General features: G+C 43.3%; 2 protein-coding genes across 5 annotated transcripts in view; both read right to left on the bottom strand.

Moving 5' to 3' along the window:
* Nucleotides 1-377: 377 nt before the first annotated feature.
* Nucleotides 378-8,581, bottom strand: MED6 (mediator complex subunit 6). Its single transcript, XM_031593635.2, has 8 exons — nt 8,444-8,581; nt 6,727-6,886; nt 5,577-5,668; nt 3,462-3,544; nt 2,651-2,759; nt 2,102-2,217; nt 1,125-1,152; nt 378-518 (listed from the first exon to the last, which is right to left on the bottom strand). Exons 1-8 carry the CDS (start codon nt 8,463-8,465, stop codon nt 388-390), a joined length of 741 nt encoding a protein of 246 aa, XP_031449495.1. The 5' UTR covers nt 8,466-8,581; the 3' UTR covers nt 378-387.
* Nucleotides 8,582-9,058: 477 nt separating this feature from the next.
* Nucleotides 9,059-27,046, bottom strand: part of MAP3K9 (mitogen-activated protein kinase kinase kinase 9) — a 122,928-nt gene continuing 104,940 nt past the window's right edge. Inside the window, exons 12-14 of one of the 4 annotated variants that reach the window (XR_016466891.1) lie at nt 25,689-25,927; nt 17,762-17,819; nt 9,059-9,096 (exon numbers count right to left, since the gene is read on the bottom strand). Coding sequence is in view for 1 of the 4 variants with exons in the window: in XM_090141108.1 (XP_089997234.1) it covers nt 25,902-25,927 (26 nt within the window). In the remaining 3 variants the exon portion in view is untranslated. Of the gene's footprint in view, nt 9,097-12,577; nt 14,033-17,761; nt 17,820-23,052; nt 25,928-27,046 lie in introns of those variants that run through there. The other 3 variants (XR_016466890.1, XR_016466892.1, XM_090141108.1) reach the window with 3 other exon arrangements.

Genomic DNA, 27,046 nt, shown 5'->3' with positions numbered 1-27,046 from the left:
ATTTTATTAACTGAGACACAAGGTGAATTGTTTGTTGTTGTTGTTTTAAAGGGTTTTTTTGCTTGTTTGTTTACGTAGCAAATCAAGACACAAGGAATGCAGGGGTTTGTAGATTTCAGGAGGCTGCAAAATAAATACATCTCTATAAAAACCATTCCCAGAAGCCAATATTCAAAATAAGATGAAAACTGAAAACACCTTACTTAAGGCAGCTCACATCCTGCCATTAACATTTTTGTAACAGATTTCTACAGAAAAAGCTGTTACAGGGATTTGAATTCCTGAAATGTCACAGTCTTGGTTGAAGAGCATAAATATGAAGAAAGGGAGTTGGAATCTGCTGTTTTCCAGGTACTGACTAATCCAGACATGCATCAACTTCGCCCTTCACTGTAGTCTCATCCGTTTTTCAGGTGGTCCTTTAGCAGCAGCACTCTGCTGAGCATTCTTTACAGTCTCTTTTTCCTCTGTCTTGACAGCTTCAGGGGCTGGTTCTGGCTCCTTCTTTATTTGATCCACTTAAGAAGTAACAGCAAAACAGGGTTAAACCTCCTATTTTCATTCCCAAAGTATTCTTCAGAGTGTTTAGAAAACACTGATTTCAAAAGGATAAAATGAGTTTCAAAGGTTTAAGAACTAAGGAATGAGCTCATGCCTACACAGGTAAAAAAATAATAATAATGGAGTGGATGAAAAGATCTAGTTTATGCTTTTCCTGTTTTGAAGTTGCTTCAGATCAACTAAAAGCCTTCACGTGCTTTCCTGAGCAACTTGCCAAAATCACTAGGATGCTGGACTGACCAAATTATTCAATTATTCCTTTCCTCTTTTACCTTTTCCCCATCTGCTGCTTTCAAAGACTATTTCCTGCATTTGGACCTTCAGATAACATAGCTTTTACAGATGGAAAGGGCAGGACATCTTCCAGACAGGGAGCAGAATATGCATTTTTTCTATTTCATTCTTGCTATCACTAAGTTCTCTACTCTTGCCTTTGCACAATTCGGCAAGGCCAGAACCCCTAACCACCTCAGTGGCAACAGTGAGAAGCTCATAGGGCAACAGGAAGACTTTACTACATATGGCATATCTTTTTAGATCTTGTGATAATAGTAGAGATTTACCTGGGATGGGCTTTTCTCCAGGCTTTTGCTGTGGGGGAAGAAAAAACAACACATCAGTGGAAATGAAGTCTTAATTCTTGACCCTTCCTACTATTCACTTAAGAATGCACACCAAGCAGTGCTGTTACATTCATGAGTTGAAGAAAGAAGGGAAGGCTGTTGAACAGATCACTAAATACACTTGAAACAAAATCCAGGTTGGAACTTTTTAACTGCAGGATGAGGGGAAATGGTTTTAAGTTGAGGGAAGGAAGATTTAGGTTGGATGTCAGGGGGAAATTCTTTACAGAGAGAGTGGTGAGGTACTGGAACAGGCTGCCCAGAGGAGTTGTGGCTGCTCCGTCCCTGGGCAGAGGGGACAGCCAGATTGGATGGGGCCATGGGCAGCCTGGTCTAGCATTAAATGAGGAGGTTGGTGACCCTGCATGTGGCAGGGGGGTTGGAGATTCATGATCCTTGAGGTCCCTTCCAACCCTGGCCATTCTGTGATTTTTAACATCCAGTTTTTCCCCAGACAGCTGAAAAGGACTAAATGAAAAAATGCTCAGCCAGTCCTTCTCAATGTCTGAGGAGCAGTTTCCTGAGTTGCTATAAAAATTATTTTCATTACTCCCAAACAGAAGACACAATGGTACAAAGAACTATTAGAGATTATCAGAGGTAATCACAACCACCTCTCAGAATGCTGAGAATTTCCACACTAATTAATGAGCGTCCAGAACAATGGGGTAACCAGAAAACAATAGTTGTGGTGATCTGATTCAGCTCACAAAGCAGGAAACTGTAAGCAGCAGCAAAGTCAGATAGCTGACATTTACAGACCCTCTACAAATAGATAAGGAACTGGTGTAACGCAATTTGCCCTCATCGTTTTGCCAAGGTCTTAACTCCTGCAATTACTGACGGGAATCCCATACTCAAACCAAAGCTTTCCATTTCAAACTTATTACTTAACTTGTATTATCATTGTGTCATACCTGAACAAATTTGGGTGGAAACTTTTGTCTTAGGTCTAGAAGCAAAGCATCTACCCGGTGTCTTTGGAAAATAGAACTTGGTTCTTCTTTCTTCTTGGCTTTTGGCTTAGCTTTCTCTGCAAGTACAAAAATGTAAGAGGAAGCTAATGAAAAGTTTTGTTCTCTCAGCAGCTCTCTGATGTACACAAATTTGGAATGCAACTCTCCTCTTAACCTCAGCTCCATTTTCTCTTTGGCTTGTTGTTGGGTTTTTTTGTGGAAGACAGGTTAAGAATGATTTTATACCTCAAAACAAAGTGTACTTTAGTCTCCAGTAGGTTGAAGTTGGGTCCATTGTGCTGACATATAGCTTACCATTTTATTTCCTATCCATGTCTCAATGTCTATCCCCATCAGCAAGATTCCTTCCACTGGCAGAGAGCACCAGCTTACTCCTCAGAAAGAACATCTCCACACCATCACTGTATGCTGCCACAAGCTTTCCCTCCTACCCTCTCTATACTATCTTCTCTTTCTGTCAAGAGACACAGGAGCAACTAAGACTCATACCTCGTTCTTCCTGATCTTTGAAATGCCACCAATAGCCTTTTGATGGGTGATAGCGACAATAGGACATAGCTTCTTCAAAAGCAGACTGAATTCCATGTACAGCAGTGAGCTTTTAGAACAAAGCAACATAAATCAGCGTTCAGAATTTAAGGAGAAAGTACAGTACAAATTTTTGTAAGCAACGATTTTAAGATTAGCATTCTATATTCATTTATGTTCTGGGAAAGAAACTTGGGACAGCTACTTTTGGACTAAGAACATAATTTCTAGCAAAGGATCTCATAAAACCAAGGTTTTTTCTTTTCCTAAATTCACAGAGGAAAAGCTTGCATAAAAGCAGTTTATAAGATCAGTAGAAACAAAAAACTCGGAAGTTTAATTTAAAGAGAAATCCATATTAAATTAAAAAGAGAAGTTTAATTAAGAGAAAAACCACATTACCATAGTTTGAACATTTCAAAACTGAATGTTTAATCACTGTTTCATATATATATTTATCACTTAATTTCTCTTTCGATTATTTGAACCTTGTGTTCTGACAGTTGTCAACCTTCAGTTATTCTGATCCCTTAATTCTTAAGGAATGCATCCTACTTTTTGGGCCATACTGCACTCTGCCAGGATCTTTCATTTCCACGTGGAATACAAACCATATTAACTGGTGGCATTTCTATTAAGCCCGTGCATATTATGCATATATATAACATACTACTACAGTGAAGAAAAGTTTGAAAAGCCTTAGGAACAAGAGAAAATAAAAGCAGATACAAACTGTTCATATACACATGCATAAAATGTACAGAACACTTACAACTCTGGAGTTAATGACAGACCCTAAGTCGGGTGCCTGATAAATCACTCCAGCAATAATATAGTAGTCAGCCAAAGGAATAACTGTGGGGAGAAAAAAGAAAAGATATGCAGGATCAATTTAAAGTTCTGGCTAAAGACTCCATATTTGCTGCTGAATTTCAGTAGTAAAAATAGAAACTGCAATCCTTCTGATCAACAAGTTGTGTCTTTTCACGTCTTACAGGTGTTTTATTTGTACTCTATTCACCTAAGGGGAAAAGCCCTAAGCCTGCTTTACAGAGAGGAAAGCATCAGACTTAGGTCTTCCTCTACTGCAAGCAAATAATTGATCTTAGCAGAGTCGGCATTTTCAGAGCTATGCAAAAGAAATCAAGTGAACTGCAAGTGGAAGTAGTTCCATCAGTTGTTCCTGCTATCAGAAACCCAAACCAAAAGATCATTTTTCTGTAGTCTGCTGTCTCCAACCTGTGCAATTTTCTTAGCCAAATTTCACAAGCCCAATGGCAGCTGAGCATGTACAAAGCATGCCTTCCTAAATTCATAACATTCTTCCCCCCAAAAAAAAAAAGGCCTTCCAAAGCCATTTGTTAAATCAGGTTTGGGAACAACTTCTACTAACTGATTGAAAATACCTGTTTGTTAGGCCTGCAGTGCAGAAAAACATCACAATTGTCTCCATAACATTCTACTGAACGGGCGTCAGTTTAGAAACTGTAACAATGCTGACAGCTTCACATTCCCAAGACTCTGGTCTGTGCACTCATTTGTTCTGGTTCTTCCATCTGCTTTAACTCATTTTGTCTCAACCTTTTTACTGACAGGGCCCAATTCCTCCCATACTTGCATTTTACAAAGCTTGGACACCAGCCTAAATTAACAGGCCAAGACAACTGGGGACATATTACAGCCAGTAAAAAGAACGAGGAGTTCCTTCTCAGCGTTTCCCTAGAAGCACAGAAAGACAGAGAACAGCAGCACCCCTGCCTCACAGCTTAACACACGTAATGTGGAAGCCAAACTCTACTCTTGATTTTAAAAGTGTCTAAACACAAGATTTCGATACGCTAGACATGAAACCTTTAACAAAGAAACAACTGGAAAATCCATTAAAGGTCGAATTACACGTGCTCTTTTTCAGTACTGAACTACAATATTAAGAAGCCAATATCTGATACAAGCAAATAAAAAGCATTGCTGGATAAGTCAAAGTCCTATGCAACAGCAAAATGCACGTGCAGAGACTGAGTTAGTAAATATAAAGTTAAAAAGTAACTAGCATTTATCATGCTCTTCTTTTCTGCTTATTCTGAAATAACATAAAATATTTCGTATGTATACAGAGTAAAACTAGTGAAATGTGATTGCTTTTTTTCTTTTTTAATTAATCACACATGCACAACAAATTCAAGGTCAAAAGGTTACACTGAATCAGGTTGCACGCAAAGGGAAGAAAAAACAAAGATATTTCACTTAGAACTTGTAAAGATTTAATATTTCAATGATTTCACAGTACTCTGGTCTCAGAGGAACAACAAAAACAAGTACGTGTATCATCTCATGGTCATTTTTCAGATAGGTCTTCTTCCCTTACTGACAAGATGTCTACCCAAACTACAGCTGAAGGTGGAAACAGCACAGAATTAAAAAATGACAGAAAAAGAACCATGAACGAGCACTCTCCCTAATCGATGGAAAACACAGCTCAGTCCCAATTGCATACTAGCCACTTCAGATGATTACCTGTAATTAAACTAAGCTCATCAGCTCTGAGCAAAGATATAATTAGCCTTACATTTAAATAATTAAAATCCTAGAGAGCCAAACATGTAAGATGTTGTATGAATGCTACTACCAATTTCAGAAAACACCGCAGGGCAGCATTTTCTCACTGCACTCATCACATTCACCACGAGATGGCAACCCCAGCTACGAGCTCACAAGAGGTCACTAGTGACAAAATACCTCCACCACACTTCCAATACAAAGCCTCATAACCTTCCACTTAAATTTAGGATGAAAGCAGAAAAGGGGAGTCAGAAGTGTTCAAACAAGGAACACAGAAGAGATTAACTGGTCAGCCTTCTCAGCAGTGGCAAGAACTGAATGGCCTCACCTTGTGTTGGAGATTGCCTTTGCTGCTTTCGGATAATGAAGAGAATGGGCTCTTGAGCGTGAAGGAGGATGTACTCCACTCCAACCATCTGGCTGAAACAGAAACAATCTGAATAATTATCTTTCTTAAAGCAAAATCTGTGGGATGTGAAGAGATATCAAGGGCCTAGCACTATAGCAATAAAGTTCTCAAGCTTTCAATAATCATTTCTCAAGCTATTTCTAAATAAAGACATAGGCTTTCATAGCACTTCCTGATCTAGCTGTCAAAACCCACACATGTTCCTGCATATAACCTATACCTGCATATACAAATGACACTGCAACAATCTGGCACATCTAAACTGAACACACTAGCGGTCAAACAGAAAGGAAAACAACACAGTCTATTAGCATAAAGATGCCATTTAAACACAGAAAAAGGATCAGTGTATGATGTGACTATCTGTATATCTCATTTGAAAACCCCTCTACAACCACATCCAAACACAAGTGGCTTTACCAATGAACTTTCAGCTCAGTTTGCACATTCCTTATTATACTGTAGAGTCTTCAAATAGTCCTCTAACACCTCACTTGTGCTCAGTGCAGCAGATGGGAAACCGCAGAGAAAGTTAACTTGCACATGCTGCCATCTCATTACACAACCATCTGTGACCAGTTTATTTACAACGTTCCATAATTTCATCTTCCATACTAAAAAGCCAGCTCCTAAGAGGAGTTATGTACTAATTATGGCATGCAGCCAGCATGATATGGAATCACGGACTACTTACAAACACAAAAGTATCCCCTAACATAAACCCTACTGACTGTAGGAAAAAAACATTTAAAGCTATTACCATTACCTAGCTTCTGTTGAGCTGAGAAGACGAAAGTCAGCAGCTTTTCTAATTAAAAATACCTAAAAGGTGATTTACTAATAGTCTTCCCATGTATCCTTGAGATAGCGTTGAAGGAAGTAGAAAGCAACTAAATATAAAAAAGTAAAAATTAAAAGAAGAAGGAAAGAAAGCTGAGCTCCCAGGCAAGTGGTGGGACTACAAAGCTCAGGAGAGAGAAACAGAAGGTTTCCAGCATGCTTCCATTCAGTCATCAAGGATGGAGGGACACAGCACACTAGTAGGAAGCAGTTTCGAATTGCAACTTACTTCAAGTGGTCCAGGGTCATCCGCTGCATTTTGACAACTTCATTGTTACAAGTTCGGTCATAGAATGGGTTACTGCGCTCTGAGAAGTAGTCCAACACACTGCCATTGTTTAATATTGGAATCCAGGCACTGTCAACCCAGGAAATTCCCAAGAGGTTATCTGGGAAGAGAAACCTACGTTGAGTACCAAGGCTATAACCATCACCAACAGTAAGCTGCCACCAGCTAATGATTACAGCAGGTGCAGCACAGCCCCATACAAACCAATTCTAATTATAAACACATTTTATAGAGGTTTGTTGTAGGTAAACAGCAGAAATGCATCTTAACTATGGTGTTTTTCTTTCCTTGACTCCTAGCTGTTGGTATACCTTTAACGGCTCAAGAATGGGAGTCAGTAATCGTGATACTGCATAACACCCTAATTACACTTAGCTCGTATAAGCCTAATCAGTAGTATTACATAAGGCTTACTTTATGAACAAGAGTACTAGCTGAGTAGAGAGCACATGAAAGGCATAGTTCCTTTCAAAACACAGAAGTCAGGCAAGTTGAATTTATGTTACTAAGTTAGAATCTGTTGCTGAAAAAAAGAAGTTATTAACCTTACACTAAATTTGAGCCTGGTCATGTTTTAAACTGTTTATTTCTGAGAAAAAATAGTTTGCAAGTCCTAAACGACAGGACTGAAAAATAGGCAAAAAGTTACAGAGATCTATTAATTAACGCAAAGAGTTTTCTTCTGATAAAGCCAGTGAATAAATTATTGAGTGAAACAGAACAGCAGCATTGGTAACATTTCTAAGATGCTGTTACTACAATGCTGTTGTTACAATAAGACCCTCTGATATCACAGTAGCTGATACCAACATGTTTCAAAGATATAGGTGAAATCTGTAATAAACAAACCCCCCAAACGACAGAAAGAAAGATGCTATTTTGGGTAGATGTTTCTCAGCTGTCACGAACAAGAGATCCGACAGTAATTTGCCAAATTGTTTGTGGCAAATTACTTACTGCATACCTCAGTGGGCTTTACAGAAATCCGTCTATGCAAATGTTCACAATTACACACACTCAAAAAGGGCTTTTAAAAATGACATACGCTCTATTATATGCAAATCATTCTACACCAGGCACGTTCCTCCAGATGTGGGGACATTTAAATGTAAGTCCTTGGCATTTTATTATCGCGCTGCAGCGCAGTTACACTCCTGAAGCACTCAAATAGCCAAAGTTACAGCCTGACCAAAGAAACCACTGTCAGCAATTGGTTCTACAGACAACAAATCCGCTACCACTGAAGATCCATGGGGTGCCCTGAAAAAGCACCACGTCAGCGATGAGAAGTCTCTGAATACTGAATAATGAGCCGAAATTCCCTTCTCACAGGAATTACTCTACTTCCATGCACTATATCTCTCCTGAAAGCACACCCAACACTCTGCTGCACTGTGCTGCATTGTATTGCAGTTCTTTGTAGCTCAGGGTCGGACAGACACATCCCGAAGCAACATCTCACACCGTATCAGCCGCTCCGAGGAGCGGCTGCTAAGAAGGTAACGCTGCCCGCTCTGTAAATATACGTACTGACGGCGTTCATAATCACCGGTAAACCGGTGGGAGACAGGGCCGAAGAGCGCAGCCGGAGGCCGCCCCACGCTCAAGCATCCCGCCCGCGGACCCAGCTCCCCCCCCCAGCCCCTCCGCCCCGCACCTCGAACGTCCACCGCCGCCATGGCCCCGGCGCCGCCAGCCCGCCGAGCACCGGAAGTGGGGCAGAGCGGCGCCGGCACGCCGGCCGGAAGTCGAACGCCGCCACGGCGGGACAGAACGGCGCCGCGCAGCGCCGGCGGTCCGAGAGAGCGCCCCCCGGCGGCAGGGCCGGGCCTCCGCCTGCCCGGGCTCGGGCCTCGGGAGGGGCTTCGTGCCGAGGGGCGGCTCTTTAATGATGTCAGTCCTTAATGGCACGGGACGTCAAAAATCGCAGCTCACCTTAATTTTCCAGCGTTCTCATTTCTGAGCCCTTCTCTTTGTCACTGAGATCGTATTGTGTGGACATGCTTTTCCCCCACTTAATTCCTACATGCGTACACTGCAGACGATGGCTTACGCCAAATCTCGAATCACACGGCAAGAGCGGCTGCGGCGCTGCTGGGAAGATCTGTTCGTTTGGTAACGTTTTCACCTTCACTGCAGGATGAAAGTCTTGGCTTTTTTCCCTCAGCTTTCTCTGAAGCAGGGGTCCTCATGAGTGTTGCTGTGCTGTCTTTTGTAGCAGGAGGTGTGGGTTACAGGTGGGGACCTGATCAGTTCTGCAGGTAAAATGAGGAATTTATGCTCGCTGCCTTCAGTGTCAGAGAAAGGCACCTGGAGGAGTGGATAGTCAGACATATTCACAAAGGATTTATTTGTGTGTTTAAAAAATGCATAAAACACATGGATAAAAATACGTACCTTTTCATGCCCTAGCGTTTTGATGTCATTTAGTATCATTTTCCCCCAAGTGGAATTAATTTTATGTATTTCTGCTATCAGAACTAATGAGGAATATTGTCCTGCTATGATCCTCTCTGCTAGGCACTGTATGTACAACACACAGAATAAAAGAGACTGCTCCTAATTCACAGTCTCCTGTATCCGCAGTGGAGGTGGGACTGGTAGAGCTGAACGCTCCGATCGCATTGTGGGTACAGAAGGGACGTTAGCAAGGACTTCCTTTATGGTCTCACATAAACAGAGCTAAATTGAGAGGACTCTGTCTACTAATGGTAGTCTTTGTGCACATCTCCACAGAACACAGAGGCAGGAATAATAATCTAGCTGTATGCCATCAGGTAAAAAGCATTGTCTCTGTATCCTTGTCATTATACCCTGGGTAGTTCCCAAAACATATCAGAGGCTTCAGAACAAGGAGATCATCACAGTGCTTTGGATTCTGCCAAACTATGATTGAACTCGCACTGTAATAGTAACAAGATCCAAGTCCCATTGACCCTTCTGTGCAACTCCAGCTTTCGTCTGAATTGCAAGGGAAATTTAAATTCCTGTCCTAATGCAAAATTGCAGGGCTTGAACTGCATATGAAATGAGTGAGTTGTTACCAGTTTTATATTAAATAGGAATGGAAAAATGTTTCTTTTTGTTTTGGTAAAAAAAAAAAAAAAAAAAGAACCGAGAAGCACTAGAAAATTATAAGCAATGCAAGGAAAATGCTAACACCACAACATCCACAACATCTTTAAAGGGGAGGTTTAATTGGGCTACTATGAATATGTTTCCCTTAATTTGTATTATCATTTTGCTGGTGAGATTTCCTTGTTTCCATCCTGAAAATAATGAAAATTTCAACAGTATCTTTAGTGACACTACATATGTAGTCATTTATACTATAACTTTCTGTAGGCCTCAGAATTCATTGTGGAATGATGCTTTAGAAACCTATAAAAGGCCAGATTGCAGAATTCTGTTCTTCACATCCTTAATCAGGCACTTCTGCTGACTTCAAAGTCGTTAATTTCTCCTTTTGTTCAGTGCATCTGCCTGTACTTTTCCTTCCTGAGATACTGTTTTATGCACAGTTTTTATAAATACTGCTAATCACATGCACTGACTATAGAAAAAAAACAAGCTTGTGTGATCTTTTTTTTTTCCTACTGGAAAAATGCCACAGGGAAGATCTAACTGAAGTGGCTGCCACGATGGCTGCAGCTGGTGCCCTCTTCAGAACTGGGTTCCCCTTGTTGCTATCAGCTCACTGCTGCAAGCAGCAGGAGCCTGAGCGTGTTGAGAAGAGTACTGCTCCCAGCATCCTCAGAGTAGCTCACATTGCTTTATTGAGTCACGTGTTTAAAGGTACAGGGGAAAAAAAAAAAAAAAAGATAAAACCTTGCTAACATCCTAAAAGCTTCTTGAAAACTATTAATCTCCTTAATCTCCTTATAAACCCCAAAAGGCTATCTATCAAGAAGTTAATAAAGAAGAAATGTCAAGATGCCACATGGCTGCTACGACTGCAGGCAGAAGAGGAAATGAGATCTCAAGCAAAGAAGCACCAGTTATGTCATCTGGCATGTGATCTCTTATTAATGCATCACTGAAAGTCGGGATGCTGCCCTTTTTGTTTCTGCAGACATTTATAATAGTAGTATCTGCTGCTGGATTGACGTTGTCAGCACCGAAGCCCACTAGAGAAGAAGGCAACAGGTACAATCTGCAGGTGTGGGATCACCTCCTTGGAGCAAAGGGGACACATGCGTGACCCAGAAGTTGTCCTACGTCCTACGAGATGCACAGGTTTGGAGACAAACAGAGGTGTCCATGGAGAGGCAGGATGATGGATCAGGTAACTGCTGCTCAGCCTCCAACTTGGATCCATTCGTTGGCTTTGCAGCCAGCTGGTATTTCATTGATACCCCATTTCCAACAAGCAGATCCGAGCCCAGGAGCAGAATCCTGACCCTGCTCAAAGCCACTGAGCCAAGGGCAGTGGGGGGAAGGAAGGCAAAGCAATTGCCCACCTGTGGAGCCTTTGTACTGCACATGCTAGAAATAGTCACAGTCTCCACAACACACTACATAGCAATTACAGAATATCTTTCAGTAGGCCTTGAATGTCACTGTTTTGCAGTGCTTTATAAATTTATAAATGTGGCCAAATCGTGAAGTCCTTTTTATGTCTTTAGTCAAGCATCTGGCTGATCTGAAAGAAGGTCTGAGAAAAATAAGTGTCTCCACTGTGAAGTACAAAATGAGGATGTGCTTTCCTGGTTAACTGTACTCTCTGTCAAAACTAGGGCTTGGTTGGCAGCGAGCCCTGTGCTGCACAGTGGCAGTGTTCAGTGCAGCCCAGTGGGAGGAAGCAGAACAGGGCAGGCTGACCAGATCAGGAAGTGCAAAAGAAAAGCTTAATTTCATTGTTTTGAAAGAGCTGAAAAATCAAACCAGAAATATCAGAGGCAGATCACAAATGGAACTTCTCATCATCTTTCTGCTTGTACAACTCCAAGCTATATAATAATTAAAATAGAGGGTTTTATTCCAGTGATAATAATTCTCATCTCCACTCTGTCCATTTAGTGACGTACATTTTTTTCTCTGCAGCATCTGTCTACCTCAGATTTCTTCACCTGCCATGAAATCCTAATGTGCTCACTTCATCACTAACTCAGGCACCTAATTGGCCAGGCAGCTCTCCGGTTGGGTCCCTTCTTCCCTGCTTTCCTGTCACATTATTTTTAATACTGTGGTTGCCTGGTAACCCTAACACCTGTGCTTCCTTCCCTGTAATTTTACATGTTTCCCCCTGCAGGTCGCAATAAAAAACATTATTTCTGTCCTGACTGGTATGTTGCTTCTTCACCTGTGCTTTCACACTACCCAACACTGAAGACAGACAAGTCACTCAAATATTGATCTCAGGCTATGTTGTTGGTTTTTTAAAACTGAATAGGCTAGAATCGCTGCTAACAATCTTTTCTGTTTGGATGAACAGGTTGAGCAGTTGACTTTACTTGCTTGCATCCCCCCAGGCCCACTTAGCTCCAAGTCCCTGGCATGAGATCTCCAGACCCACACAGGAAGGCATTGAGTTTGCTGTGGGGCTGGGCAGCACAACAACCAAGGGCGTGAAGCAGGGGTTACATCATACATTGATTCTAAGACCTGGAGAAAACAGAAAAAAATGTTCAGCTCAGCATCTCAGCGTGGCAGGGACTGCTTGTCCCTGGGCCCAGACTGAATGAGTTAATACTAATGGCTGAGCTAATGGAAGGTGGGGAATTCATGTTTTTGCTAGGCCTGTGGGAAAAAAAAAAAAGAATTGTATGAGCTATAATAAAATGTTCCTCTTCAGGTAATACTGCTCTGTAGAGGATTTCTTTGCCAGGTAACTGGATTCTGCTTTGGGCAGAGCAAACTTCCAGGTCAGTATACTGGTGGCACAACAGGGCAGGAGTTTACTGGAGCCTTGTAGCTTGACAGCTAAATAAGACTTCTGGCTGCTCAGTTGAGAGTTTCAGAGAGCAGATTTACCTGGTCACCGGAGTTGTGTCTGAGAGGGTGTGGGATCCAAGTCCTTTCCATTCAAAAGCTGTTGCAGAGAGCATCACTGTAGGCTTCCTTTTGTTGCCCTGTGAGCTCTAAATTATGAAGTCCTCTCTGGGATAGGGAACTACTGGTGCATCAGTGCTTTGTGTGGGCTTTTGGAACAACTACGGGTGCACAAGAAGTCTGTTCAAATAGTTCTGGAATGCAATTTGTAGAGAAAGCTCATTCTCAGGATCATCCATCCCTTCTGTTGCAGGAGTAACATACTTCCCATCTTAGGCTGCATTTAAAAAAATGGTGAATTTTCCTTTTCAAATATAGATAATCTCATATTTGGCTTCAATATGTCCCAAAGGCAAGGTCAATCCCTTTGGTATCGAAAAAATATCAAACCATCATGTTGGTGCTGCATTTTCCACCGTCAGAGAATGAGATACTAGTCTTGTTGTGCCACAACACAGACCCAGAAGGTGCGACCCTGCCCTCATGACGTACAGTGCTGGAAGTGCTCTTGTTTGGCAAGATGATACTCTGCACATAAGAGAAACTTTCATCTGGGGATATTCACTCAACCACATCAGCCAAGTGTGGTGTGTCAGTGGGTACTTGGCATAAGACTTCAATAGAAAAGGGTAGGTTTAATTAATTAAGCTCACAGCACAGAGATTCACCATGTACGCCAAGCAAACATAAACCTCTTACACCAAAGCTTAATCTGTATAACTGAAAATACCACAGCACCTCTCTGCTTTGCACCCTGCATTAAAATCCATAGGGATGTGGCAGCTTAGACAATACACTGCAATAGTTGTGCATCTAGCAAAGAATTGGTCTTGTTTTTCTGTCAGTGCAATGGAAAATGGAGCAGGAACATTTACAGATTAACAAGCAAAAGATCTTAAGTAATCATCTCCTCTGCTTCCCTTTCCCCAGTGTTTTAAATATCTCCTTTGCTGAAGAAGAAGAAAAAGTCAAGATGACAGAGCAGGAGATGCACAAGTATAGCTGATCTACTGAAGTGAAGCCAAAAAAGCAAAGCTGGGCATGCATTCCTGTAGTACTTATCATCTGGGGCTCTGCTGGGACACTAAAGCTATCATGATCCAGTGATAAATAATGATAATAGGAACATCAGGAGATGAATACAGACCTGTTAAATGTCCTACAAATCTGTCCAAAATTAACATTTACCAGCAGAAACACAGCACATGACTGACCTTCATAGCTTGATTCAGTGCCACGAAGTGTAGACTGTCATCTGAAGGAACAGAAGGTAGAACAAGGCAATGAATACCTCCATCAATAGGGCTGTTTCTCCAGGACAACTTTCCCCAGTGCAGAACAGATTTGTAGCAATGTGTCTTGTTCATGTATTGGGCACTGCATCTAATAGCACTGTGCAGCCCATTCCTAACATAGTCAGCCTGGGCTCTGTACTGAAAAAGGATGTCATGAGCCGTACCAATCTCTACTGTCTTCTTCACCCAGCCCCATAATATACTGTTAACTCTTGTTTACTGTCCGTCTCTTTATCAAATCTCTCAATCATGTTAAATAACCTTTCTGTTTCCAAGTTATAACAGGATTTGGATTTAAGGGAGGTTCAGCTAAATGACTAGCCTTCTCTTTGTATACCCTTATCAGGGCTGTAGTGAAAGAAATGTCCTTCAAACTCAAGCTCTGTGTTGGCTAGAGTATCTTTTCTGTGCACATTATCCAGCTGTACAGCTCAATATGATCATTCTTTCCTAAAAGGAAAAGGTGAGTAGAGAGAAACATTGTATAGCTTATGACTTATTAGCATTCGAGAGGAAATTTGGACTTCATTCTGGGCAGAAAAACCATTTTTTTTCTTACTGTATCTCAGACAAGTATCAAGGTTACAGAAGCTGTAGCCTGATTTTCTGTATTGCTTGTGGGTTTCTACTTTCTCATCCACAGTGGCTTTTATAGCAGATCAAATGTCTCCTGTGTCTTTGAACATTTACAGAAGTGGACATGGGAAGCTGTAGTCATCACACATTTCTCTGTCTGTATGATTCTTACTTTTTAAAATCCATGTCTGCCTATCTTCCACAGTCATTATTTATCAGGTTTATCAGTATATTTTAAAATCTCTTTCAATCCATCCACAGAATACATTAAATGCTGTAAATTCTTGCTTTACAGTCCAAAGATCTCAGGCCTCTCAAATCAGGACACGCTGACTTTTGCATTTGTGAATACTATTTTTCTGAAGCCTGACTACCTTTCACCACTGATGGAATGGAAGTGACTACAGAGAGCACTTGTTTTCTAAATACTAACCATATCATCTCCCATACCAATTTTCAATGCTTGTCTTTTGTCTCAGTGACATCCAGAATCTAGTCCTTTCCAGGAGCTGCCTTCCTCATTTCTGTAACACTGAGACCTCAGCCGGTTGGGCAGATAAGCCCTGGATTTATTAGCCCGAGGCTACATCAGAATATCACCTCCCAAATACAATTTAAAATTCATCTGTGAAGCTACAAAGACATTGCAGCTTATTCAGTCAGTCTACACAAGTCAACTATTTCATAAAATACTTATTGTGATATAAAAGTGACCTGCTCTCTTTCAATCTATAGAAGACAGTGTGTCATAACGATCCCATTTGTAATGTGAGCAGAACACTAAGTGATTGTATCAATTTCTGTATCCTTAATGCAGCTCAAATATCTAATTTCAGCATCCATCATAACTTTTAAACCCTCTTAATGCATACGGTAAATAGTTAGAGGCAAGTTTGCCCATGCCTGTCATCTCTTCATTGCCTCACTCATTAGAAAAATGCTAAAAACACATTATACATTTATAAGGTAGCTTTATACATTGGTTTTGGACCGTATTCCCAGTGTCCTGTACCAGATTCATCTGAGAATTCTCATCCCAGTAGGTGGTGCTACGGGATATGTAAGAGGTGTTGGGTCTGTTGGGAAAATTGTGACTCAGGGGAGGGAAGTGGGGAAATTAATTTGGTTGAGATCCATAGAGGTGTTGATAAGAGGCTGGGCTTCAACCTTGTGCCTCTGTCACCCTACCTAGATTGCATTCCCCAGTATGTATATATACACACATATATACGAGTTACTTCAGCAACAGCGCTTAAGCAGAAAGAAGAATAATCAAGAAACTAAACTAATTAAATGACTTAGCAAGTAAACAACCAGAAGACAGTTGCACCATATCCCATGGCTCCAAGCAGACTGGCTCAATTCCCACCACCCCCAAAGCCTCGCAGTACAAAATGAGTGATACTGCTAATAAGGTCAAGCATAGTCTATTCTTCTAACTGCTCAGTTAGAAGATTTTTCAGTACTGTGTTTCTCAATCGTGATGGCAACACTTAAATAATTCTACAACTTCCAAAAGAGAGACAGCAGCCCAACAAGAGACTTTTCTTGCCTGATTCTCACATGCAAACAGTCCTTGATTGAAAACCAGTGGATTATGAATTAAAAGAAATCTGAACACTGAAGTTATTACTCATACAGACCCTGCCCATCCTATGCATCTAAATAATGCATAGTTCCACATATTGCAGAAACTCTCTTAAGTCACTGAAATGACTTTCCTTTTCATTGTAAAGCTTCGGTACCAGGTAGCTGAAACACACACAAATGGCTGGGCCTGTAGAAATCAGATCATTTCAATAGGCACCACCAGTCTGAGAATCAAAAATGAATGTAAGTTTCCAAGTCAGACCTTTGATAATAGTACCTTGACTCATTGCTGCAGTGACAAGACCTAGCAAGTATTTTATGGTATAAGCCTGTGTTGCTTCCCGTTTGATTTCATTACTCTCCAAGGTATCAGAAGAGATTGTTACAGGAGTTGACTTAAGAGCTACTAGGGCTTCTAGTATTGATCTTTTTTTTGTTTTTTTTTCTTTCTGAGATCATCTAGAATTTTCAGTGTCTGGATACTGAAAAATAGTCTTGTTTTGTCCATTGTTAAAAGGGGCTGACATAAATACCAAAGTGACTTCAGACTAGTTAGATTGACCTGATCCCAGTAGAATCAAGAGTTCGTCAACAGGAGATGCAATCAGAGAAGCAAACAGAGGCATGGTCAATACCAGGCAGCTTGGTTTGTTACAAAATAAATCTTACCAGTAAATTGGCTGAGAGATTGGCTGAGATCATTCTTATTTACTACATGTATTTGGCATGGCATTTGTGTTTGTCCTTTCTGAAATTCTAACTTTGAGAAATCAGAATGCAAAAATCAGCACTATCTAGGTCTGGTGAAAATGTTTCATTTACCAAATGCAAAAAATGACAGTAGATGACAGAGTCTTCACACAGAGGACATTCTAATATTGTCCTTCAATAATCTGTTATTTAGTCAGTGAAATTCACGCCCATGGAAATGTGTTTCCCTGGAAAAACTCAAGATGCTCTGAAAATTTTAGAAAACTTAAAAAGAAATGAATGAGTTGGTTTCAAAAGGTGAGTATAATACCTGATTTTGAAGCGAGGCTTATAGGGCAGAACTGGGGAATAAAGAAATTACAGGTGACAACAGAATTTAGTTCCATTGTCTGCACTTTTGAGGTATTTAAGAAAGAGTTCAGAAAAGAGCCACAGAACTGATGAGTAATTTAGAAAACCTGTTTTCAGCAAAGGATTAGTGTAACTTGGTCTATTCAGCTTAACCAAGAACAGACCACAATAAATTGACAAATAGCTGCCAAGACAAAAGATTTTTTTTGTTTGTTTGTTTGTTACAGTAGCCGCTTGTGCAATCTAGCAGAAGAAAAAAAATACATCAAGATCTGATGATTAGAAGCTGAAAGAAGACAGACTTGGTAAGACAAAATAATGACCGTAATCAGCCCCTGGAATAAACCATCAAAATCCCTGGAAGATTTTAAGTCAGGACCCAACGTCTTCATAAATAAATTTCAGAGCTCAAATAAAAATAAGAAACTGTAATCACAGACCACCAGTTAAGATTACATTACCTGTTTTACAGAAGAGATTAGAACAGATGACTGCAGTAGCTCATTGTCGCTTTCAAAACTGTGAACATGAAATGGAGTACATTAAGCAATATTACTGCTTGCAAAGAAAGTTCCAGTTGTGTGCTGAAAAATGACAAATCCAAAACACTCATTGCTTATTGTTGGCTTGGTGGTTTTTTTTTTTTTGTGATACTGTTTACCTGTTGATCTTTTGATTTGACAAGAGCCAAAAAACAGCCCTACAAATCTGCATTATAAATATTAAGGAGGTCGTATGAGCAACTTTATAACCTTCATTAATGTAGATATTTTCATTTTGGAGGAAAAGTATTGATTTTCTCTCTGTTCAGTCAATATATATTTGGCTAATACAAATTATGGGAATAATGAGAACAAGACAAGGTCACATTTTGATGTCAGGCCCGTTCTTGGCTTACCTTCTGGTTTCAGATGAATTCCTCATACACTGCATCTGACCTCAGCACGATGAAAACCTAGAAAGCTGCAGACTTGGCAGATATGCTGACAAGCGCCAAGAAAATCTGTCCCATATGGTCACATACTTCACTGTTACGCGCACAGTCCTCTGAATTTATGCAAGAAGGATTTTGCAAGTCCATCTTTATGGAAGTTGTGTCTTCCTGACTTTAGCTGGAGCAGATGAAGCCGCAGTAATGAACAATCAGGCTGCACACTACTCTATTCTCTGCATGGGTTCAGTACCAGATGTGGTGGAACTAAAGGACTGCTATTACTGTGCTTTTGTTATTCTGCTACTGCAGAACAAATGCAGTAGAGAAGATTAGGTATTCTGTACTTCAGCTTGCATGTAGTCGTGCTTTTCAAAAAAGGCAATCAAAGTTCTTTTCAGACTTTAATACTATTTGTGCCCATTTAGAAAACTGGTTTTCTCCTTAACCACCTCTCCACTGTGCCCATCTTGGCACATTTGGCTACTCACTTGGGAATAGTATGTATCTTTTTTTTGGTGGTGATCCGTGCCTTTGTACCATTGACTACAATCCACCTCTGGTACAGACTGGAAAACAATCATCTCATGTAATTTCACAGATTTATCTGAAGAACACAGTGAGTCAGGTCTCGGAAATCCTGCTCACCATTCCTACCAGAGGGATTACTACAGAAAAGGTTGGAACTTTTTTTTTTAATTAATTAATTTAGGATTAAATTAGCATCTCCAGAGAACAGTTGTCTGGTTACCAAATGCTACCAGACAGATCAAAGGGTTTTGCACACTTTGCCTCTTTACAACTCAGCAAGGATTTTTCACTGCCACTGCCACTCAGGTTTGCTTCCTCACACCTGTGCTGCTGTGGCCCTGCTTTAGAAATGATGTTTTTCACACAGGTTCCAGCCATCAGTTCAGCTTTCAAGAAGCTGCATCAGCTACATCTTCAACCATCCATTGCTTCCTCCCTGAAGTGCAAAAGTACTCTTTTTACTGTAGCATTCCCCTTTTACTTCCTCATCCAAGACACCTCATTCCTTCATCTTTTCCTTTTTCCATACTATTTTTGTTCTTTCTTATTCTCACTGCCTCTGATTTCAGAGTTCCTTCTCTGGGGCATCTGCTACTCTTGACACCATTGATTCTCTGTTTTCAAAATCCTTGCAGAAAATATATTTGCACCTTTCCCTAAGTAGTATTCAACTGCTGCTTGTCTTGATACCATGCAGTATTTTAAATAAACATTGGACTGGAAAAAAAAAATTACTTTCATCTTCCACTTCCAAAATTCATCAGGAATATATCTCGGGTTTTAGTAGGAGTCGTATATAGTAGAATTTTTACATATGACATTATGAAGGAGGAGATGTTATTGATATATGAAGACAGGAAGCTCGTAGCTGCAGTCCAAGACAAAGGAATTTCCAGCTTGAGATACTTATAGCAGAAACTTCCCACGTCTCTCTGACAGCATGTGCTGTACTATGCAATGACTTTTATACTCTGATCCTCCAAGGCGAGTGTAGAGTAAGGAAAGAGGATCACAAATGTAGCTTAAAACTGTCCTCTTTTTCTTGAGAAATTTGGAACTGCTGCATTGAATGTACCTTGTTTTACCTGGCTTATTCTGATCAATAGGCACAGGACAGGCAGGAACAAGGACAAATCTCAAAACATGAGAGAAAATTCAGGAGCCAACAGAGCAGGCAAAATCTCCTCAACAACAGAAAGCCGCCTTTTCCTGAGCTGCCAGAACATTGCTGCTCCAGGCTAAGACATCACAGTGACAGCTGGGCTCAGACAAGCAGGGCCATAAAGGCTGCTCTTCAGACTCTCCTTGCAGTGATACAGCTAATATCAACTGTGCTCAACAGCTTACAGGAAAATAAATACCTTTAAAATCAGTATTACAATGCAAAGCAGTGTGTGTTGCAGGACTCACCATATAAATGCTAACTTTCAGCAGTGAAATCCTCAGTGAGCTTTGATTAAGCAGTGATAGTGCTAATCTCTACATGTCTACACTTGGGACCTCGTATTTGCAGCCTCACATGGCTCCTCTGAATGAGTCTGAAAGCTTTGCATAGACCCTGGCTCACTAGAACTCCTCTCCTCTCTGCAGGATGAATCAATGATGTTTCTTCACTTAAGGCTCATTTAAGCTTCCACTGCACTGCACACAGGATTGTACTGATACCACACTGTACTGGCTACCTTCCATCACTGCAGCGTCCTGGGAGATGGATCTGGCCTGAAAAGCTGCCTCGGTGGGAACAGAACCGTTTTTGCAACAAAAGAACAAAGCTGAGAACCCCACAATGTGAACTGCAGGCCTAGAGTAACGCACAGATGGTAAGCCTGCAACCATGCTGTCTGGGGCTTTGAGCTCACCAGAGCTCACAAATTTATTTCTAGCAAATCTGGGATTGTGTGTCCTCAGGAAAACCCCACATGCTGCTAAAGGATGATGAATGTTGGGGATACAGCAAGAAGCATTCCTTTTTTTAGAGCCTATCTCCCTATTTCTGCTTTCTTGTGAGCAGGTCAGCCATCCATGTGCAAAATGGCCAAGATCTCCAGTTTACACTGCAGCTTGCACTCGAGCACTTCTGTAGACATAAGAATCCCTGTGCTCAGCCATGGATCTGTCTCTGGGACAAAAGGATCCATCTGCTCAGCTGTGTACTGCAGCACCCTCCACACGTTTGGACAGCAAGCAGACTAAATACATCCAACTGGAAAAGTAAAGGGGAATGCATCTGCATCGAAATTTGACCCAGGACCTGCAGCCGACATTCCAAACTCAGTAACAGCACAAGAGCATTAAAGGTCAGGAGAGTGAAACACCTTCATCTCACCTCTTCCAAAGATAGCACAGCCGGCTGAACGGCAGGGCCTCCCGAGGCACCAGTGGAGCGGCTAAGTGCTCACTTAGCAGAGAGCACCATTTACTGCATCGCTGACCACACACTCTGAGTCAGCCTGTGCTTCCTCAGGGCTGCCCGCTTGGTCACCACCATGATTTCCAGAGGCATGTGAGAATGGGCAGGAGAACCACACAGCCCTTCCTGCTGCCATCACTCCAGCCAGCTGTGCTCAGTACACTGATGTCCTGTCCAGAGAACAGCATTCTGCTCACAGTCAGGCATGACAAAGTGGCCAACTACTGTACCTCCACCTTGACAGAGAACAATAAAACTAGATGCCACACTGAGACAACCCACAGAAGCCCTGGTTTTCAAAGGCTTAGCCAAACCAGAAACTTTCCAGACACCTCTGCTTGTTGAGAGATCTTAACTCCTTCACATGTTGCTGGGATGGGTCTCAGAGAGGCAGCTGCTTGGTCTGCTTGCTCTGTGAAATGAGTGCTCACAGCTTTCCTCCTGCAGTTCAGCTGTAAGGTGGGTAAGCTGTAAGCGATTAGAAGCACAAATGTCCCCATTTGATCCCACTCTTCATTTTTAATCTCATAAACAGTGATAGGGTTGAACCATCAAGCTGAGAGGGACGTTTCTTTAAGCCTAGGTGTAGTTGGATGCATACTCAATCCTGCCTACATATTATTATGGAAGAATGCAGCTGAATGAGTCACAGCCATACATGCGAAGTAAGTCCAGTGGTTCTGGTGTTAGTTATGTTAGCAAATGGGGAGTTTTGAAAAATGCACACTTGTCCTGGAAAGTGGTTGCAACCTCCGCCTGATCCTGCAGGTGTGAGCAGGGTGTGTAACCAGAGCAACGTGTCTCTTCTGAGTGCCAGCCATGCAGGATACACAGGGCGTCAGTGGATTCTGGGATGCTTTTTATGTTGTTCAGTAATCCAAGATCCAGTTATACTTGCACACTATCAGGCTTGACTCATACTTGGCTGACTTCCTCCTCACTCCTGTACCGATTTGAAGGCGAGTGTCCTCCAATACAGCTCGTCCAGTGCCATGATCCTCACAAGCCTGGAGCTGCCTGCCTTTCACTTGGGCAGTCCCTTATTCCCGATTAATACTGCACAATGTGCAGTGCTTCAGCAGTCTGGGAACGAGACTTCACCTTCAGGAAGGCCCTGAGCAGGTCCCTGCTAGCAACACCAGGAGGCTGATGCATGGAGACACAGTCCTTGATGCTGTGGTATAACATGGAGCAGTCCTGCGCATCTTCCCAGGGCAGCAACAGCTGGGCTAGCAGAGAGAGTGTCTGCTTCCTTCCATAGGGTCTCAGGAACCCTTTGTTCTGAGCTCAGATCTAGGTCACTGCTAATTCAAAAACCCCTCACTGTGCTCTTTTGTATAGTGTAGATGTACCTTTGGAACTAGGACAGTCTTGGATGCTGGTAGATAAGATAAAGGAAAAATGAGAGGCAAAAGATACAGGCATTACTTTTGCAGTAATTTGGAGTACCTGCCTGCTAAGGAAGATGTATTTTTTTCCATGAATCTACTCTTTTTGCACACAACAGAAGAACAAACCTCACTGCCCTCCAGTTCGGTCTGAGCACAGTGCAGGAGCTCTCCCAGAGCTCCAGGGATAGCCCAACAGATTGTGAGTGCAGCCTGCAGGTGGCCTGTCACCATAGATGCTAGGAGATTAAAAGGGTTTCTCAAATTTCATGGCAACATTCTCTTCCCTTGTGGTGCAACCGAACAGTTCTACAGATTAGAGAACTCAATTAAAATGCAAAGAAAACCACTCAGAATGATGACATGGGTTTGATCTGGCCTCCAGAGCCAAGTCTCTCAGGCAGCACCCTGCCATCATCTTTATGAAAATGAAGGAATCCAGTACGTTAAAAGCAATCTGGAACACTCATCCTCACTCTGAGCAGCTGTTCTGTTTTACCGTCTACCTCTTAATGTTTTTTGCTAGCAAATATTTCTGTGACAAAGATGCTGTTCATTCACATGCCTAACAAATGGCTTGTCACAAAGATGCTCTTGTTTGCCTGCAAACATCTCTGTTGACTGTTCTTCCTTGGTGCCAGGAGCCCTCTCTCCAGCAGGCAGGCAGTAGGGACTGGTGACCAGCCACACATATGGCCCAGGCTGCAGGGAAACATGCATGAGGGACGTGACGAGCGAAGCACTTTGTGTCTTAGGAACACGTGTAAACAAAGGAGCTCCAGTGCTAAAAGAAATCAACTGCAACAAATGACATGGAGAGATCAAAGGAATATGCACCAAGGTGGCAACTCCTTCTTGCATATGAATTTATTTCCCTTTCCTCTCTTCTTTAGACGTAACTACATATGACAATCTCCCAAGCAAAGAATTTCAGAGGTTTCTCTGCCTTTGTTTTCCCAGGTCTTTCAGAAGCTCTGTCTCTTCTTTTCCCCATAGGTAGACCAAAGGCTGTGTTGCAGAGCTTTACATATGATTTGGAAATAAATAATGGATGATTGACTAAGCTGATGACAGACTTTAGCAGCAGCAGCTGTGCGTGCTGGAGGCTGAGGGCAGCCTGGGTATTCTCTTTCCAGCTGAATGGCAGCAGTCAGGAATCTCTTCTCCCATTCACAGGGACTCGGCACCATTTTCATCACAACCTGGTTCGGGTTCATCTGGGGAGTTGCGAGACTTCTGGTTTGCCTCTCCAGCTGTCCATAAGGACTCGGTGGGACAACTCTCCCACCACCACCAGTCCCATCAAAGTCAGTGCATGGACAAGAAGTGTCCTGTTCATTAAAGACTAGATGGCCTTTAAGGGTCCCTTCCAACTCAATGATTCTATGATTCCATTCTATGATTTTGCTATATAGATTTGAGACCTCACAGCAGCCTTAAAAGTTGTAATTGGTAAAAATCTAACCAACACCAGAAATGATACAGCAAATTCACACCCAGCTAGAACAGTGCAGCCATAAAGACAGGTGCTCTGCCTGCTTAGCTCACATTCTGTTCTTTACAGCACTGTCCGGAAATGTGAGGAATCTGCCCTACGTCTGCCTGTCAATTAATCACCACTTGGGCAGAGACAAACCACTGCAGCCAGGAGAAGGTCGGAGGATCTCGTGGCTCTGTGCCCAGCATCTTTCTCCATATTTACGGTTTCACCCAGCAGCACATCTCCCCACTGCAAATGGGACACCACCAAGACAATTCTTTTCAGGTAGGCTACTAGCAGGAAATTACGGTTTAGTGAGTCACAGATCCTAAAATACCACTATGAGGCACGTGGCTGCTGTAGAATAATAACAATAATAAAGCAATGCAAGCGTACACATTTGGAATGCGTGAGGAAATCCTCCATGTGTGGAGGAGGAGAGACAGGCACACCCAGGCAGCTGCCAGGTCTGCTGCACCTAGGGGCAAGCAGACAGACACACAGACAGACAGTCAGCACACACTAGCCAGCACAGAACAAGACAGATAAGTGCTGCTGTGGACAAAACCTCACCAGCAGGCACAGGAGCTAACACTGACCAACACTGTGACCTCATCTCATGGCACACAGCTGAGGGCTACGAACCAGCCTTGTTTTATTTATTTGAATGCATGCCTCACTTCTCAGCACGGTGCACCGATGTGGTACACAGACCTGCTCTTTCTGGTGCTGTCAGGTTTTCAAGTTGGGTGTCAATAGAGATGCTGATGATCCCCAAGAACGGCCAGTGTGGTGCCTTCTGACTGATGCAGCAATGTTTCCCAAGCATCTTAGTGCAAACAGTGCAATGCTCAGCTCCTCTTCAGGACAGAACTGATGGGCTGCTCTGACCTTTGCTGCCTGACCTACACAAACCTGACTACAGCTTTACGTCATCTGTGTGGGAGATCCAGTTGGACAACAAACAGCAAACAATCGAACGCTGCTACTACTACCATTTTGGGATTTATGCACTTGTGACATCCCTCTTCACAATCACTGCAATCTGGCAGGAAAAGAGGTTGGACATTTCTGGAAGAATGAATGACAGGATGGAAAACTCATCTGGGTGCTTAAGCAGCACTCAGGACTAAGCCTCAGCGCAGTACACCAGTACAGTCCACACCAAAAGGAGAACTTGCTCTTACCGTTATTCTGTGACCTCTTCAATCCCCACCGGCACCCACAGTGGCAGTGAGCACTGCCAGACTCTTATGTAGGAGAAACTTCAGCTTTGCACAGCCTGCCTCTGTCACCAGCTGAAGAGCAGTTAACAAAGAAAGAAATCTCAAAGATTTCCTTAAAGACTAATGCACAGGAAGGAGGAGAAGGCAGGGTCCCCTCTGTCTCAGAGCCCCGAGACTGTGCATGTTCGTGGGCTCAGGCAAACCAACCCCAGGTCCCAGCCATGCTGCTGCACCCTGCCAACAACCTGCTCCCTCCCCACTTCTGCACAGCTCAGACCCAAGGGACACAGTGCCTGCAACATTCCCTTTTTCCCCCTGGCAGTGTCAGAGCTCCAGCACAGGAGACGCACAGTGTCCTTGTGATGCTCCTGAGCTGCAGTCAGTATTGGTAAGATGAAACCTCTGGAATTCTGTGAACTTACCTTGAGCAATGTGACGAGCAGGAGGACAAAGTGTCCAGCAGGAATTTTTAGATCCCACACATCAATTTTATTCTGACTGTTACTGCCCTCCTTGCCTCACTGGACTTCCCAACTTCCAGACCACGCATACTTGGAGTACAAGTGTCTCTCTTATCTTGTGCTCGGCACAGGGTACCCGAGAACACTGAGCATCTGTCTGCAGGATGTGAGGCTTTATGGAGACAGGTCTGCCAGGGCACCTGGAAATCAGAGCGCATGAAATCAGCTAATTGTGGCTGAGTATCTTAGCTCTAATTTCAAAATTATGCTTTTACCACAGGTACGGTGCTACCTGCTTCTCCGTGACACTCCTCGAGATGTCTGCTCTCATGGCTGAAGCCATGGCTGTGGTGAGGCCCAGAGGCCTGGCAGGAGCCCCACAGCGCCGTGCCCAAAGCACTGCCTGCTGAGCAGGAGTCGCCCAGCCATCAGCACCAACCCCCAGCACAGACCTGTTCACCAGTGCTGTGCCACAAGGCTGCATGTATCTCACTGCGAGAATCCGGCCTCCATTTTGAAGCTTCCTTGTGGTTGCAGAGCTTGAGCACACCGCCCTACACCTGCACCTCCAACACGGGAGGGTTACACGGGTGATGAAAACGCCTCTCTGTGTTTTCATCCATCTTCTGCTTTTACAGCATGAGGTGTGATCAACAAAGCACCCTGGAGCCATGGTGCACCCAGAGGACGTGGAGCTGCACAGCGTTCAGCCCACCTGTGTCCTACGTGCCTGGTGCTGACGGCCCTGCTCTCACTGCATGTGTGCAGGGAATGCTCCCACGGATCCCCGAAACGCGGCAATGCTTATCGGTGGACATCCACCCACTTGTCAAAAAATGGGAAAACCCGATTCAGGAAAATTTAAGCCCCCCGAGGGGGGGGTGCCGGGGGCTGGGAAGCCGCCCGGACAAGGTTTCGGTGCCCTCATGAAGAGGACGCGGCCACCTTCTGCCCGTGCCACGCAGCGGAGCGAGGGCTCACGCCCTGAGGGCTGCGGGACGGGAACGGCGAGGGCGGCGGGGATGGGTTTGAGGAGGGGACGCGAGGGCGAGGCGGCTCCCGCGCTGCGGAGGGGCGCGGAGGCGAAGGGACCCGGGGCCGTCGGGCGGCCCCACGCCGCGCGGGACTCTCCTGGGGGGGCGGCGGCGCCCGCTGCGGGCGGCCGGAGGCGGGGGCGGGCAGGGGCGGGCGCCCCGCGGGCGCGGAGAGGAGGAGGAGGAGGAGGAGGAGCGGCGGCCGCCGGAGGATGGGAGCGAGCGGCGGAGCCGGGCAGCGGCGCGGGGGCACGGGCGGCGGCGGCGCGGCGGCGGCGGGCGCCG

Source organism: Phasianus colchicus, chromosome 5, assembly GCF_987193195.1.
Source record: "Phasianus colchicus chromosome 5, bPhaCol1.hap1.1, whole genome shotgun sequence".
Taxonomy (NCBI): domain Eukaryota; kingdom Metazoa; phylum Chordata; class Aves; order Galliformes; family Phasianidae; genus Phasianus; species Phasianus colchicus.
The sequence above is the reverse complement of the archived record's forward strand: the minus strand, read 5'-3'. Positions and strand labels throughout refer to the sequence as shown.

Coding starts and splice junctions, on each gene's coding strand:
- MED6 (XM_031593635.2), bottom strand. CDS start 8,465: ATGGCGGCGGTGGACGTTCGAG. Junction 2,760..3,461: donor CTGTCATTAACTCCAGAGTT/GTAAGTGTTCTG, acceptor TTGTTCTAAAAG/CTCACTGCTGTACATGGAAT. Junction 1,153..2,101: donor TTCCACCCAAATTTGTTCAG/GTATGACACAAT, acceptor CTTCCCCCACAG/CAAAAGCCTGGAGAAAAGCC.